The 16,141-nt window shown below is 41.0% G+C and overlaps 1 protein-coding gene across 4 annotated transcripts in view; it reads left to right on the top strand.

The window, feature by feature from the left end:
* Window positions 1-13,660, top strand: part of add3a (adducin 3 (gamma) a) — a 95,911-nt gene extending 82,251 nt beyond the window's left edge. For 3 of the 4 annotated variants that reach the window (XM_054603908.1, XM_054603910.1, XM_054603909.1), the window contains 6 exons: window positions 820-1,077; window positions 1,833-1,937; window positions 2,029-2,115; window positions 4,490-4,613; window positions 7,781-7,873; window positions 10,684-13,660. In XM_054603908.1, the coding sequence (XP_054459883.1) occupies window positions 820-1,077; window positions 1,833-1,937; window positions 2,029-2,115; window positions 4,490-4,613; window positions 7,781-7,873; window positions 10,684-10,934 (918 nt within the window). In that variant the 3' untranslated portion in view covers window positions 10,935-13,660. The remainder of the gene's footprint in view (window positions 1-819; window positions 1,078-1,832; window positions 1,938-2,028; window positions 2,116-4,489; window positions 4,614-7,780; window positions 7,874-10,683) is intronic. The other variant, XM_054603911.1, reaches the window with a different exon arrangement.
* Window positions 13,661-16,141: the final 2,481 nt, after the last annotated feature.

Here is a 16,141-nt window from a genome sequence, read left to right as displayed (position 1 = left end):
ATCATCTCTCTGTCACCTCTCTCTCTCTCTCTCCATTGCCTCTCAGCATGTCATCCCCTCTTTCTCCCCCCTCTTTCTTCTGACCCCTCAGGAACACAGCATCGGTGGGAATGGGAGGAAAATACACTAGTAACTCTGTACATCAGCCTCTTACAACCCAGTAGACAAATGCAAAGACCTTCCTGATTTGAATGTGTAAAAAAATTAAATAAACGTGCCTAATATGAAACAGGAAGTTGTAGGAAAAGTGAATGGTTGGTTCTGGATAGAAAAGGGGGATCGAGTTAAGTTGAAAGGTGAACTTTTAGCATGGAGCTGAGATGTAAAAAGAAAAGCTCAAAATGAAAAAAAGAACGGAAATTCACTGTCAAGCCGAGTGTGGAAAATTGCCAGAAAACAGCAAATAGCATGACAATGTGAGAGTTCAGCGACAGAGAGAGAGAGAGGGGGGAAATGGGATGTGTGACAGTAAAGGAAACATGAACAAGAAGAGGACAGGGGTGAGTGGAAAAGGCGGATGGAGGGAGAGGGACAAGAGAGAAAGAGTCAGAAAGGAAACGGCTCTCTGACTCCGTCCTCTGTGCTGCCAGAAACCCCCGGCGGTCACAACACTGAGTCCGTGTTATTTCTTTCCTTTGACTAACTGTGAAACTGTCAGCTCCACCAGTGATGCAGGAAGGAAAAGCAGCATGCATCATTATGAATGTATAATGAGCTATTGAACACCATTCATGGGGTAGAGAGGATGTTACAACAGAGTCAAAGTACAAGATGTATGAATTAACCTCCTGTTGATGTGGTATTGTTTCCCCGCTGCAGGGCTACAGGACAGGCTACACGTACAGACACCCCATCATCAGAGATAAGCCCAGGCACAAGAGCGACGTGGAGATCCCCGCCACGGTCACGGCCTTCATGTTCGAGGATGACGTGGACAGCAGCGCCACGAGGCTGCCCTTCAAGTTCCTGCAGCAGAGGCAGCAGAGGGAGAAGACGCGCTGGCTCAACTCGCCCAACAGCTACACCAAGGTCAGCGTGGAGGGTGGAGAGGAGCGCTACAACAGCCGGACAACCACGGTGAGCACTGTGTGTGTGTGTGTGTGGGGGGGGTTGTGTTGATGTGAAAAACATGAGGGAGAAAGATTTTAGTTTTTATACTGATTTCTGCACGTATGAAGCTGAAATGAGACAAAACTCTTTCAGAAGGATTTTTAAAAAATGACGTGTATTTATGTTTGTGTGCCACAACATAAGAGAATAAACCTCAACGCGCAGTGACAAAGTGCAGTTCACTGTCAGTTGACTGTTTTGTCGTTCCTCAGTGTTTGAACCCTGATGTGAGGTCGCCATCTAAAGGCTGAACAGAGAACTACATTGCTTTTCTTTCTTTTTTTTCCAGCTGCAATGGTTCATGATCTTTGAGGCATTTAGCTTAAAAATAGTAGTCCAGGGATGTGGTATTGCACTTCTGCAAAGTTGGATGTCTCACAGGAGACGCATTTGAAAAGAATGATCAAAATCCAATAGCAGACTCTGAAATATCTCGCTGTATTTTGAGGGACTTTCTGTTTCTAATGATGGTGGATCCTACAGTTCGCTCTCTGACTACTGGATGCCTTTACCTTTTAAGTTCTCCAGTCTGTAATCCGCACTGTTGATAAAAATTAAAAATGATCTGTATAAGTATTCATGTATTTTTGAAAGCTCTGTATAAACAGGGTTACATATACTGTCATAGTCACAATAGAGATTTTACATATTTTTACAGTGCTGGGTTGTTCTGAGCGCACAGTTTTGATCTTCACCTGTGTTTGCCTGATTGTCTTCCACAGTGGATGAAGGCGGAGGAGACGGGAACCCCGATCCGGATCGAGGACCCCAATCAGTTTGTCCCTCTCAACACAGACCCCACTGAGGTGCTGCAGAAGAGGAACAAAGTGAGTCAAACTCTCCTCTCCTGTCAGTCAGCATTGTTTTCAACACCAACTGCTTTGCGCTGACATCATCGTGTGTTTTGTTTTATCACAGATCAGAGAACAGAACCGCTTTGATATGATGTCGTCGGGGCCGCGCTCTCAGCACCTCGCAGGCATCCCTGTTGATGAACCGCGACGGGTAAGAATTTCTTTAAGCTTCGGAACTAATGAAATAATCTAAGTTCACTTTGTTTGCTGGCCTCTCAACGTGGTGTTGATCTGTTCAACCACTGGTGTCAGACAGAAAGAAGCTGCTCAAGCTGTTGCATTGGCCTGTTACACAAAGAATAAAAATACAGAAATGTTTTTCACAGAAAAGAAAATACCTGAAATAATGTAGATTTAAATGTTACAGTCCAAACTGAAAATAGTTTGTAAACCGAGTTTTCTGGCACCAAGGCCCCGAATATTATCTGTTAATACAAGAGACAGAATTCATTTTTTTCAACATTATCTTCATTCGTTTTTTTAACTCAAAAGCCCTAGGGCTGAATAATGCAACAACGTACAAGAATGTTATCACATAGATGCCAGATTAACACCCCCCCCCCTTGAGTCTATTCAAAGAAACAGTAATAACAGCACAGCCCTTGTGTATCAATTACGTTGTAGTAAAACTATGAAACCGCTGTGTTGGACTCACACATGACAGTTGGATTGTTTTTGATATAAAATGAATACTATGTTGTGGACTTTGTCCTATTTAAACTCCCCAGGCTTTCCCTTCAGGTTGTCAACTATCTTATCATTTGGTTTACACATTGATTAGTCCATCAAGCAGATGTAGGTGGTTGCATTGCTATACATTTATTGGCTGAGATAAAGGCTATTCTAATAGTTGTGAGTTTATTTTTTATTGATTTTTATCATAGATGTGTCACCCAGTCAGATTACTGTTGGACCTGCGTGGATGGTTATTCCTGTGACGTCATTAAGCACATTGAGTATTGAGGTCAGATATGAATTTAGAAATATGCAGAAAATATGTATCGGCGCAAATATACCAGTTATACATCTTGGGCAGAACTGGGAGTGCTGAGGATTTATTCTGTGCTGCCCATCAGAGCTTTAGTATCTTCAATGATTGAGATTATGTTGTGTAATCCTATGTTTAGTGTTGAATGACAAATACTGACTACCAATACACAGTGCTCCAACCCTGTGTTTAAATATACGATAAACCCTTTTACTCTCTGTTTGACGCGCACCAGATTTTTTATCAGTTTTTAAACATCATAAACAGTGGCTGCTTTTCAGCGTTTTATTTTTTCTCTGTGTTCAGAGTCTGAGACGTTAACTTCACATTTCAATTTCATTCTGCTCCACAAAAAGGCCCCCCTGTGTGTCCTTTTATGGGCATGCAGTGCTTTATTGCCTGTTGAATCAACACTACAGATTTCCCTCATCACTGGTTATTGAGCAATCACTCAAAGGTGTTTTCACTCTTTCTGGCTGATTAGACACAAGTGGAAACACCTGTGTGGGCGCTCCGTTGTTGTGTAGGAGCTTTAATCACCTTCCTCAGTAGTTCACCAGAAAGCACAGCCAGTTTAATGACACCTTTTGACCACTAGGTGGAGGTAAGGGAGAACATTTTGAAAAGGCAAAAGGAACCTCTATTAAGTTGATAGTTATACTTAGTTATCAATATAAATTATTATATAGACAGTGATAAATGCATAGGAAAGATTCATTTAAAAAATATCTAATTTAGACATTTCAGGTTGATCATTTTGTGGTTGGTGTCTTATCTTGAAGGACCCGGCGCAGATAAAAGTTCTGGTAAATATCCACAAATGTCGTCTGATGTTTCTGTGGTGTTTTTATTTGACTTTTTTTGTCGATTCATTTTACACATTATTGCCCGTTCAGAACAGAAAACATTGCATGTGTTTTATTAAGGTAGTGTTTTAAGATTGACAGCAGTTTTTTTTATTCATTTTCACCTGTTTTATCTCTTCTTTAGACAAAATTGCACTAGTTGTTTTTCTGTGTGTGAGTTCTTGAGAATGAAATGTTGGAGCATGATATTTGTTTTTCAAAAGGAAATGTTTTTACACAAAAATCTAAGTTGTTAAGTGTGTTTTTTTTGTGCGTGTGACTTGTTTTGTGAACAGGACGGTGCCCCTGTAGTGTTAATTGCATTAGTGCGTGTCTCATGCTTGGTGTTTATGTTACCACAGTCTGTTAAAGAGACGTTGGTTTGCAGACTAATTGGTTGGTGACTATATGAGTTCTGTGTGATGTGGTCGACACTTTTATCTTTATATGAGCAGCCTCAGTGAGGTCTTAATGAATGATTGTCCCTCTCGTACACAGTGGGTGCGTGCATGCGTTTATGCTCCGATGCGTAAATCAGTTTGTTTGTGTGTGCGTGGTTTTTTGCATCTCAGAAAGTGTGTGTAGGGAGTATGTGCCTCCTGACTGTTTCTGTTTGTGAGTGTGTGCGTGTGTGTGTGTGTGTGTGTGTGCGTGTGCTCCCATGCTCACCCCTCTCCCTGTCTCCTCCCCAGCCATACGTGCCCACAGAGGAGGAGCAGATGGCTCCCTTGCCTCCCAACCCCTTCAGTGAGCAGGCAGAGAAGGAGCTGCAGGAGTACCGCACAAACGTGGAGAGGAGGCATCTAGGCCCCAATGGTACGACACAAACACACACACACACACACACACACACACACACACACACACACACACACACACACACACTTGAGCAAACATGCAAACTCATGAGTTCATGGACTGGTGTGTGTGTGTGTGTGTTGGTTCACAGGTGTGTGGATTTGTTTTTTGAACTCTTTCACGCTCAACTTGCGCGCACCACAAGAGCCCGGTCCCACTGAGAGACATATGGACGGCACACATTGGCACATTGACACACACACACACACACACACACACACACACACACACACAGACACAAATAGTGACTTGTACTCAATGTTCTTTGTGTGTGAGCAGCAAACAGTCCTGAAAATCTATGAAGGTTCATTTAACAACAGATTATTGAGCAGTTTCAAGACAATCGATCAATAATCAATCTGTAAAGCCACAATTTGAAAGCTCTCAGGAAGAGATTAGTTCGAGCCAGATTTGACACTAGATGTGAGCGTGCTGCAGGTCTATGCGGTCTTCACTAGATGTGTGCTCTCATTTACGTCAGTTTGTATTAGAGCCTGCTGATGTGTCAGCGGGGGAGATATTATCAGCCAGTATTGTTCAATCACAGATATCGGTTTACATTTTGGCAGCAATATGTGTTTTATAGATAACTGGAACCTTAATTTCTCTTAGATTCTATATATCATGCTAAGATAATGGTGCCACTTTGCCATATTTTAAAGTATCATGTATTTTATCCTGACATGCATAATCTTTTTTGCAACTCTTAAATAACAAAATCCGAGCTATCTATGCAAAAAACATTTGTGTTAACACATCCATTATCTTATTTCTGTTGTTCCCAGATATGGTGGTGGTATCGACCTTAAAAACATACTGTTCTTGTAAAAATCTATTGGATTGAACTGAGAGTGAAGACTAAAGCTAGCACGTTCCGCTCTCTAACTAGTGCTGCGTCCTTCCATGAGCTTCTTCCTTTTTTGTAAAAGACTTAAAACTGTAGAAAAGACAAGACCCCAACAGCCAGATGTGAACACGTCCTGCTGAAGCCTGTTAAAGTTGTTAACAAGCACCATCTGACATTTTCAAGTGCTCCAAAATCGGCTAAAACAGCAGGAGCAGATTTCAAACTGAGCTCCAACCAAATCGGGATTTCTTAAAACTGGCAAATCCAGCCCTCCTCCTCCTCCTCCTTAAAATCTTAACTTGCAGATTGATAACTGTGCACGTAGAGTTTGTTCTGTGCTCTCTTAGCAGTTTTGTTGTTAATCAACATCCGTATAATCTCAAGGTCTGTAGCGCTGTCGCCATGGCGCCGATCTCAGTGGACACTCCCATATTCTAACTGACACACCTATATACCTTTTTCTGTGTTAAACTTGTGTGTGCGCATACACACACACACACACACACACACACACACACACACACACACACACACACACACACAGTGTTGTCAATGCTAATCATATTAGCCCTCTGTCCCACTGCCTTTCAGACAGGCGGGGGGGAATCAATAGTGAACAGATAGTGAAGGGGGGTTGACCACTAGTCCCCATTCTGCACAGAATCCTGCCACGTTGGAACAGATTAATGAGTGTGTGCTTGTATACGTGTGTGTGTGTGTGTGTGTGTGTGTGTGTGTGTGTGTGTGTGTGTGTGTGTGTGTGTGTGTGTGTGTGTGTGTGTGTGTGTGTGTGTGCGTGTACCTCAGCATGCACATGTGCTCATGCACGTTCACCCAAATCCATCGTCCTTACGAAGCACGGTGCAAGTGCTCATGTGTGTATGTGCACATGTACTGCATGAGAGGCCGGTATGACTAAAAGATGGCAGACCGAACAGACAGCAGGTCTTCACACCCACCACATGAGCGGAGCCCGTTGCTATGACACTGTTGCCCCCACAGGCCCGCGAATCCCCCGATGGCCAATCTGGATGCAAGCTGGAGACCGTCTGTCATGGCCTGATATATGCCTGGGCAACACACACACACACACACACACACACACACACACACACACACTCACACACTCACATAGGTTTACCATGTGATTAGTAGTGTCCAGTCCACTCTGTATTAACTTTGTGGAGTAAAGTGTGATCTAATGTCAAAGCTGACTGTGTTGTAGAGAATAAAATGTACATATTGCAGGTTGAAAAGGAACGACTGTCAGCAGTGCGTACGGGACACTTTCATTGGACTTGGTAATGTTCAACGTCATGAGACTCGGGCAGCTCATTCTATATTTAAAAAAATGCCCTGACCTCTAACTGGGTTTAAAAATCTCAACTTTGTGCATGTAACATCTGACAGAGAACATATTTGCTCTCTCACTGCACAGACCAGGCTGTTATGAAAGCACGTTCTATATGCTGTTGTGAACGACTGAGACGCCTCAGCCATCCGAATGTGTGACCCTGAATGTGCCAATGAACGTGTTAAAAGTGATATGGGAATGTCATTCTATCACACTCATCAGTGCTCAACACTAATAAAGTTGCTAATGCGGGGCTCGACTGTAACATTCACTGAACGTACAAAAGTTGTTTTAAAAGCAGTTGTTTTTTCATTTAAGAGATTAGAAAAACTAGTGATAATTTAGTTTTCTTGCATTTAGATGATGGAACAAAAAGGGCTTTTGGAGATTAAGAAAAAGATGCTGATAGGTTGGGATAGAAAGCATTTTTTAGAGTTACGTTAAAAGTTGTTATTGCTCCTTCCATACATTTTTAGCCTAAAGTTTGGACAACATAATTTGGTACGATATCTGGATACAATTGAATGTGTCCAACCTGCAGCTCCAAAATCTCTGCTCATCAGTGGGACATTCAGGCACCAAAGGAACGAACCGTCACAGTGCACACTCCGCCACCAGCAGAAGCGCATAACGAACGGTCGACAAGGATTTTGGGGAATTTTGTGTAAAAGCAGCTGTGCATGGCCTGATTCTAACATGTGTGTTAACCACTAATCTCTCCAACCCACCCCCCTCCCTCACCCTCCCCCCTGACCCTTCATCCCAAATCCCCCCCCCCCCCCCCCCCCCGTCAACCTCTCATCCCACTCACCCCTGCTGTCGTCCCACTACTTCAATCCTCTACACCGCCCTGCAATCCTCTCATCCCTCCCTCGCCAACCACCCTCACCCCCCCCCCACCCCACCCCACCACCCTCCCTACAGATGGAGAGCACGATCTAACCTCCGACGACGGCTCCACTCTCTCTCAGTCTCTGTCTCTCACGCAGTCCCCGCAAAGCACTCCAGCTAAAGAAGGTATCACTCACCCAGAGAGAGAGAGAGAGAGAGAGACACTCTATGTTAGAATGATCTTAACTTCCTGCTCTATGTGTTTGAGTGTGTGTGCATGAGAGTGCAAATTAATTGTTAATTGTGTATGCAATGACTAAACTACTGAAGTTTGTACGGCACTAATGATTTTTCATGTTAAAACTTGTCCGTCTGCAATAATGAAACTCCAATAATGTCCCATCCCCTCCTTATCTTTTTATAAAAATGAATTTATTTCCATTGGTTACAAAAACTCATCAATACTCACGAGAAGTGATGACGCAAACCTTTAAAGCACTTTCTTACTTATTTACCATTACTGCTGACAGGTTTTTAAAGCATACATTTATATTTTCTACATTTAAGGGTACAAAACAGATTCAGAGCCACTGGTTTCCGTTCATTTCAGTACAATATGAGAATCAAGTTGTAAGGACTTCTTTGAGTACGGTAATCTATCACAGCAGCAATTGTGTTGCCTTGCTTTTTAAAGCTTTTTACTGCAAAAAAAACTACTTTACATTATTCTTTTCAGAATGTGTATATATGCTTATTAATAATAGTCTTCTGGGTTTGAATTTAAAGGAGTAGTTTGACATTTTGGGAAATATGTTTATAGGCTTTCTTGCGGAGTTAGATGGATACCATTTTCATTTCTGTACTTACAGTACGGAACTTAGCTTAGCATTAAGACTGAAGGCAAAAATATGCCTACTATGACGTACGGCTTAATTATTAAAGAAAATGTACTTGTTCAAAACAAATGTAAATAGCCAACAGACATTTTTTTGGTTTTACAGAAAGTTACATATTGTAAGTTTTTCATGATGAAGAACAGTTTTCTGTTTCTTATGCTAAGCTAAGCTAAAGCTCACTTGCTGTAGCTTCCTCCGTAAAGCTTAGACATGAGTGGTGTTGATCTCCCCATCTAACTCTGGGCAAGAAACCATATAGATGTTTTTTTTCCCCCCAAAATGTCAAACTATTACATTTTAAAGAGCGTAGATCACAAAGTTTTTGCTCGCTCTCTCTTAACCTTGATTGTTGCAGCGTCCTTAAACGCCCCAGAAGCTAGAACAGATCAGGACGAGATCTCTTGCCTCCGGTGTGAAACATCGTAGACCTGCAGGCTTAGTAAAGTGAACATGATGTCAACATCACACGATTTCTGGGTATTGAATAGTTGCCTCTAGGATCTACAGTCTCGTATCCATTAACTAAGAGATTTTTGTTTCCGACACCTGAATCCAGTCTGTTCTGCCTCCACGAGAGACAAAGATCACAGCGGTTGTAAATAATGACGCTGTGGGATTGACTTCCCGTCAGCTTCCCTCCAGCACAAACACGCCAAACCACACAATGAGTAACAATTAACCCACGACAGCAAATTGGCTCTGGGGAAACATCTTTTTCTGACACCACCGCTATGAGGTCAGCCCACAGTTGTGCTGAAACCAGGTTAATTGTTGCGTGAGCTGCTTTTTTAATTTCGCCCCTGTGTTCTTTTTTGTGTAAAAACAACACGAGAAGTCATCTCTGTTTTCGTGTTTTAGCAAAGCAACATGATGCCGCTGCTCTGCATTTACTAACCTTCATTTGCAAACGCAGAGAAAGAGATGTGACACTGACAGCCCTGTACAGTGATCAGTCATTCAGGCAGTAGCTGTAAGCCATTGTTTAAAGCCCCATTTATTTGAAGGTGACAGGAGGACAGACTCTCTGGGCTATCAGGTCACTGGGATATTCTGAAATATGTAGACCACTGGGACACCATGTCTCTTTGTGTGAAGCGGACTTTCAACACACAGTTCAAATAGTTTGAGTATGTTTGGTACTCAAGATACGCAAAGCCTCACTTTAACTACATGAGCACAGCGAGGCATTTAAGAATAACAATGAAATGTAATGCAGTCCAGTCCAGTATTAAAGTAAAGTAAAGTAGAACTTTGGTGAAGTTTATAATGTTCCATTTGAGTTGAGACGGTAAAAAAGAGAGGATGTTATTCATCTTTAATTCTTTTTAAGCAGTGGCTTGTGCTGTTTTCTTTAAACACCGTATCATTTTACAAGCTGTTTCCTTCATTTTGTCCAAATACATGGATTGTGTTACATTTTACAACACAACTTATTTTGGCGAGGTCCCTCCTTGTATGATGGACATGAGCCTCCTATATTCTATGTATATTTAAGTGTACACTAATTAAAAGTGATGAGCAGAAAGATAATTTATCAGATAATTATATGTATGACATTACTACTATGAGAGAAATTCTGTTAAAAGCATTTCATTTCCAGTCTTTACACACCTTTAAGTGTATTCATGGAATACATCATTAAAAATAATATCAAAATAATGTTAATTATATGAGATGGCAACATATGGAGGAAAAGCCACGTAGCCTTTAGGGTCTTTGTGATTTTACTTCATTTTAATTGCGTGTGCTTGTTATTTTTTGACTTACATCGAACGTTAAGGGAAATCAGTGTTTCCCAACATGTTATTTACCACAAATATTTGATTTTAAATTATTGATTTATTCAGTCAACTGATTTTATCAGTCAGTTTGATTTCAGCTCTGAGGTGCGAACTGTTGCGTCTCACTATTTCCCACATGATCTCCTCTTACTTATTAGTACCATTTGACTTTGAAGAATCGTCCATATCCTTACTTATTATCTAGTTATGGGTGCTGTCTGTTCATAGGGTGTGTCTATCATAGCTGAGTGATGTGTCCTTCCTTTGTTTCTTGATCCCTTTCCTCGGCCAACCTCTGTCTCACTTCTCTCTCCCTCAGACAACCACACGGGCCTGATGAACGGCAAAGACAACCACGGCGCCGTGGACGAGGAGCTGTGCAAGCGCGTCAGCCAGCTGACCACCAGCGTGGAGAGCGTGGAGATCACGGTGCGCTCCGGCGAGAAGATCGAGGAGGCGCTGTCCCCCGAGAGCTCGCCCTCCAAGTCGCCCAACACCAAGAAGAAGAAGAAGTTCCGCACCCCGTCCTTCCTGAAGAAGAACAAAAAGAAGGAGAAGATGGAGGCCTGAGAGCTGACGGGAAGGTCGTCTGCGAGGAGGAAGAAAGAAGGGCGGCAGCCACCTTGTCTGTTTAATGTCTGTGTTTTTATTTTGTCTCCGTTTTCAATGTCCTTATTTTATTTTTTAACAAAAAGGTTTTATGTGCAAAAGGCAGAATAACAGATTATATAGAAAAAAAAAGAATTGGTTTTCAACAAAAGAAAAAGAAAGGTCTCTCCTGATAGAAGACAATAATGTTTGTGAAAAATATTGGGATGTGTGTGCATAAATTAGAGATGCAGCAGATTTGGGGTGACATAGTTGGGTGTCGGGTGTCTACACATGTGATCACCTATGCAGTACTCTAACACGGCTCCTTGGTGTCATGTGAGGCCATTTAGATCCTGAATAACTGGCTCCTCCTGTGTGTTTTCCCAGGCTGATAATAGAACTGGAAAACACCTTGCATATTTCTTGCTTTAAAATCCAATTTTATTCAATGATTGCGTTGCAACATGAGTTTTTATTAAATTGCACAAGTTGAAACTAAACCTTTTTTTTTATTTTTAGGACTCCCTCCTGTCTTTTTTATGGTTTAGTTTTTTTACATCCTGGCCACCTGACTCTCCATAGTGAACTGAGAGGCCACATGAAATTTGAAGTCACACTGGAAAACTGGTCTCAGAATGAACAGCCAAAAGGGTTTGTGTTGATTTATTTACTGTGTGATACAAAGCTTCTCTTCAGCTGATTGTGGTTGAACTACAAGATGAGTTAAAATCTGAACTGGACAACAAAGTGAGGATGAAGGCCGGCAGTTTATCACAGCTAGGTTGACGTAATCGCAAAGAGCCGCTGACTCACTCAGAATATTTATGTAGCATTTTCACGTCTTCTCCTCTTCATCTCAATGTTGTCTTTGCCAAACTAAAAAACAAGAAACAATCTCATTTCAGTAGAGCGTCACCGCTTTGTGTCTAGTTTGTCATCTCATGAAACATGATCTTTTTTTTATTCAACACAAAATTTGGTATTAGTCGACTCTGTTTTGTACTCATTTGTAAGCTTTTACAGAGAATTACAACTGTTACGCACGTTTTCTCTTTTTTGCAAGAGCTGAGTTTATATGGCTGACTATGTTCTTTGGGGATGCCTGATTGCTGAAATGATATTCTAATCTTCAGAGTACACAAATTTACTATATAACACAGATATATGACAACTGGATACGTTGGCTATAGATTTTTAACTATATATATTTTTTATTTTATTGTGCTGCACTTTTTCTTGTGGTTTATAACCCGTTTCAGTTGCAGGTGGTTTCACCAGTGAAGGAGATTGTGAAGTAATTTGATAAAAAAAGTTGTGCAAGTAGCAAGCAAGGCATTGTGTCAGAGAAAGGTCAGGACCCCGAAAGTGAGTCGAACGAAGCAGGAAAGAATAGTCTTTCGTTGGTGTCGCATATAAAAAATAAAAAAAAATCATCTCTACTTCTCAGCAAAACAAAACAAAACAGGAAGTGTAGTGTCGAAATGCTACGTCCAAAATCTGCAGTCGCCAGCTAAAAATGAGAGTCACGGGTGGTGGAGTGAGGAGCGGTGACACCTTTTTTTTTTGTTTGGCGTGTTTGCGCGTTTGTTTTTTAAGCCATATTCAATAATTTTTTCTTCCTCCATTGTTTTTTAATGATGAGACAAGGGTTGCGATTGTCGTCTGCCTGCTCGGGCGTCAAGAACCCTAACAAGACCTCTGTTAAACCTCCCAGTGACTGCACCGACACCCCTCAGGCTCTTGAGAAAATGTATTTCCTTTTCAGACGCTACGCTTCCTTTGCTTTATTTTGACATTTTATTTCCTCCTAGAACTGGAACATTACAAGGAGGCCGTATGGACATTTCTGAGAGCCCAGTCGTCATTTCAGCTTCTAAAGCCCCCCCCTCGTGTAATTAAACCAGTAAACACGATCGTGCTTGTAACGGTCAGATGACCCACGGTTGAACTCAGCAAAGCCAAAGTGATGGGTTGCCACATAATCTCCCCCTCCCTCTGCCAGTTTAACCAGATTTACCAATATCCCAGCTAGCAATGTGAAGTATTGGACTTGGGGGGAGGGAGGGGAGGGTTTAGAGACACATCTTTAGCTGTGTTAAACGATAGCTTTTGGCTCTGGGCAAAAGAGCTAAGTTCACACAACCGGAAGATGGAGAAGGGAGGTGTGAGTTTGGAAATGGAAGTGCATATAAATATATATATATATGTGTGTGTGTGTGTGTATTAGTAGAGAGGGACAGTGGGTAAGGACAACCTGACACTAACACACCATGCTTTCATCACTCAGACCGTCTTCTTCTTTCATACCATATCTCCTCCCGGAAAGTTCTTCTTTTATTTTCATCCTCCATGTTTATCGCAGTACGCTTTCTTTCTTTTCTCTTAGTTTGCGGAGAACGATAGGCTTCTTTTTTTATTTTATTTTTTATTAACCATTTTATGAGCAAATTGCTCCCCGGTGAACTGAATGTGCATTGGATCCTTGTTATTTACTCCACTTTTGTTTCCCACAGTTTGCACCTTTCTTTACTAATGCTCTCTATCCACCTTTTTTTTCTGTTTTAAAAAAAAAAAAAAAAAATTGTTTTGGCATGCCAGAATGAGCCAAGCTACTTTGTGACCTGTGAAAATCCTATATAAATGGTTATCTAATGGAGTTGCTTTTAGATGTATTGCTAATCAGTGTAAATTCACAAATAAAGCTGTATTTTAAGAAATGGAAGCTCATTTTTCATGTTTGTTCATCACAATTCAAAACATCTTTTAAGTTAAACATAATCCATGCACACTCATTTTCCTTTATGCCACGATCATGAATTCAGCAAAGTAGAACGGCTTCATAAAGAAAGACCTATGCTGAAATACAGTGCTTTGGTTTTAAATGAGCAGGAAAAAAACACAGTTACTGGTGCCTTATTTTAAATCTCCATTCAGAATGTTGAAATATGAGAACGATTATATTGTATGCGTGAATAGTTCAATCAGGAAGTCATGACACATTTATGGGAGTGATTGATTAAATGCAAGTGAACATGTGACGAAGATCGTGACAGAGGCACAGGAAATGTGGAAGCACTTGAGCAGGCGTGCTGTGAAGTGCAGAGTGAGCACAATGACACAGACAGGGTTTCTCCAAGAAGCTGTATGTTCATTCAGGAAGCTCACATTACCAGAAGTGCACCATTCAATATGAGATATATTTTCTTATTGGCAGACTGTAAATGATGTATGTCATTTTGTTTACAGTGTAAACTCATGTATCCTTCAGTATTCTCTCGAGCAGTTGTTTTCCAATGAATGTTGGGACTTCCACAGTGGTTTGCAAGATGATTACTGGTGTAGGAATAAAAAAAAAATCTAAATTCTGCTGCAAAGAAATATTTTTATTTTCAGGATTTTATTTTACTCATCGTTGATTCTTTCTTGTAAAATGCTGTCTAGTTTAAAAAATAATAATATATAAAAATCCTCGAGCCGCTAGCCTACAGCAGAGATGAGGAGTGGGTCATTAAACCCAACAGTCATTTAACTTCTTTCTAACTCCACACCCCATGATTTTTTTTTAAATTTCATTTTCAAACTTATAGTCCAATAGACTCAAGTGACATCACATGAGGAAATTAATCAGATTTTACATAACTCCGTCCAGAGCCACAAATGCCTTTAAACTGCTTTTTAAAAATACAAAGTAGTCCCCAAGACCTGTAAACAGACTTTGATGTGTAAAATCAGTTAAGTTCCCCTTCAAAGGTTTAAAAAAAGGTCTGGAACCACCGTTGAACAACCAACCATATGTTGTTCAATGTTTTTGCATGAGTAGGTGTGGCTTTTTGTTTGGCGTCCCTATGATGTGTCCACAGATGCTCACTTTACTGCCAAAGAGTCCACCTCTCTGTTGAAATTTGAAATCAGCTGCACTCTTCCCACAACAGGGATGTCTGTCTCATGTCCGTATCTTGACACAGCGTGGCGTCTGTGCAGCACGGCGAGCATGGACTGTCCGGTAGAGTATCCAAAACTTTGTGCGCATGTGAGCAGCCAGTGTGCCTTGACTGCATTTATACCCTCAGATGCAAAACAAAATATGCAAAACCTCCGTAACATGATAGTGTGTGCTAACTTCCCCCTAAGATGTGTATGATTGACTCAATATTTACATTTTGACGTAGAACTAGCTTACCCCCAAATGTTTCCTTACCCTGCAGTGACCTTAAATCATGTTTTGTTTCCCAAAAATGTCATTTATGATATTAAGCTGCTGCAGATATTATTGGTGATGTCCACTGTGGACTGTCCATCGCCTCTTATGACGTCACTTTTTTAAGAAAAGGGTTGGAAATGTCATCAAAGTAATGATGCCTTTTCTCACTTTGGCCAATTTTCACTTGATCTCTTCCTGGAAAAACAACACAATTCAACGTCCACCACTAATGCCTATACACCAGATTATTTCTTTGTCAATTTAGAGAAGCGGTTGAATGGTTGGAGAAAAAGTTACTTGAATGTACTTGAATTTAGTGAAAGGAAACACACGACCTAAAGGCCCTAAAAGAGACGCATCAGTGAGTGTTTTAGAGAGAGGACAGGATGTCATGAGAAAGCCTTTATCTAGGATAATTACTGTTTTACATGTAGCTTCCATATATAATATTTACAATACTGTAATCCTGTGCTGGCGTCAGTGAATGTGATATCAGTATACAGCACTTTATTTGGCAACGTTTCTGATATGAACAATAAAAGCGTATGAGCAATCCTGTGACTTGTGTGTCTCAATATTGTGGAAATAGGAAGTCTGTTACTGGCCAACAAGAAGTGCACTTCACCTTTAAAAAGTCTCTGTGGGTAAACTTTCCTGCTGTAATATCATTCAGGTCCAAATAAGGGAATTTCTACTTGTTTCTCAACTTTTCTTACAATATGTTTCTATTTATGCCTCTTGAGAGGGAACAAATTATTAAAATCTTCTGTAAACGTGCATTTGACTACCAATTGGTGCCAAACGAGGGAGATGATGCCACCTGGGTTTAATTGCTACTGATTAGAGATCCTCCATGATTGGCCACAGGCAGCATTGATGGGATATATAAGGTAATGGGAGAAAGCAAACTGGTTGGTCTGTGATTGTCAAAAATTAAACACAGCCAGTGTTTTGTTCACCTTGAGGGGTTTTTTTTCTCATTAAT

Source organism: Anoplopoma fimbria, chromosome 9, assembly GCF_027596085.1.
Source record: "Anoplopoma fimbria isolate UVic2021 breed Golden Eagle Sablefish chromosome 9, Afim_UVic_2022, whole genome shotgun sequence".
NCBI lineage: Eukaryota > Metazoa > Chordata > Actinopteri > Perciformes > Anoplopomatidae > Anoplopoma > Anoplopoma fimbria.
This window is presented reverse-complemented; position numbering and strand designations above follow the sequence as displayed.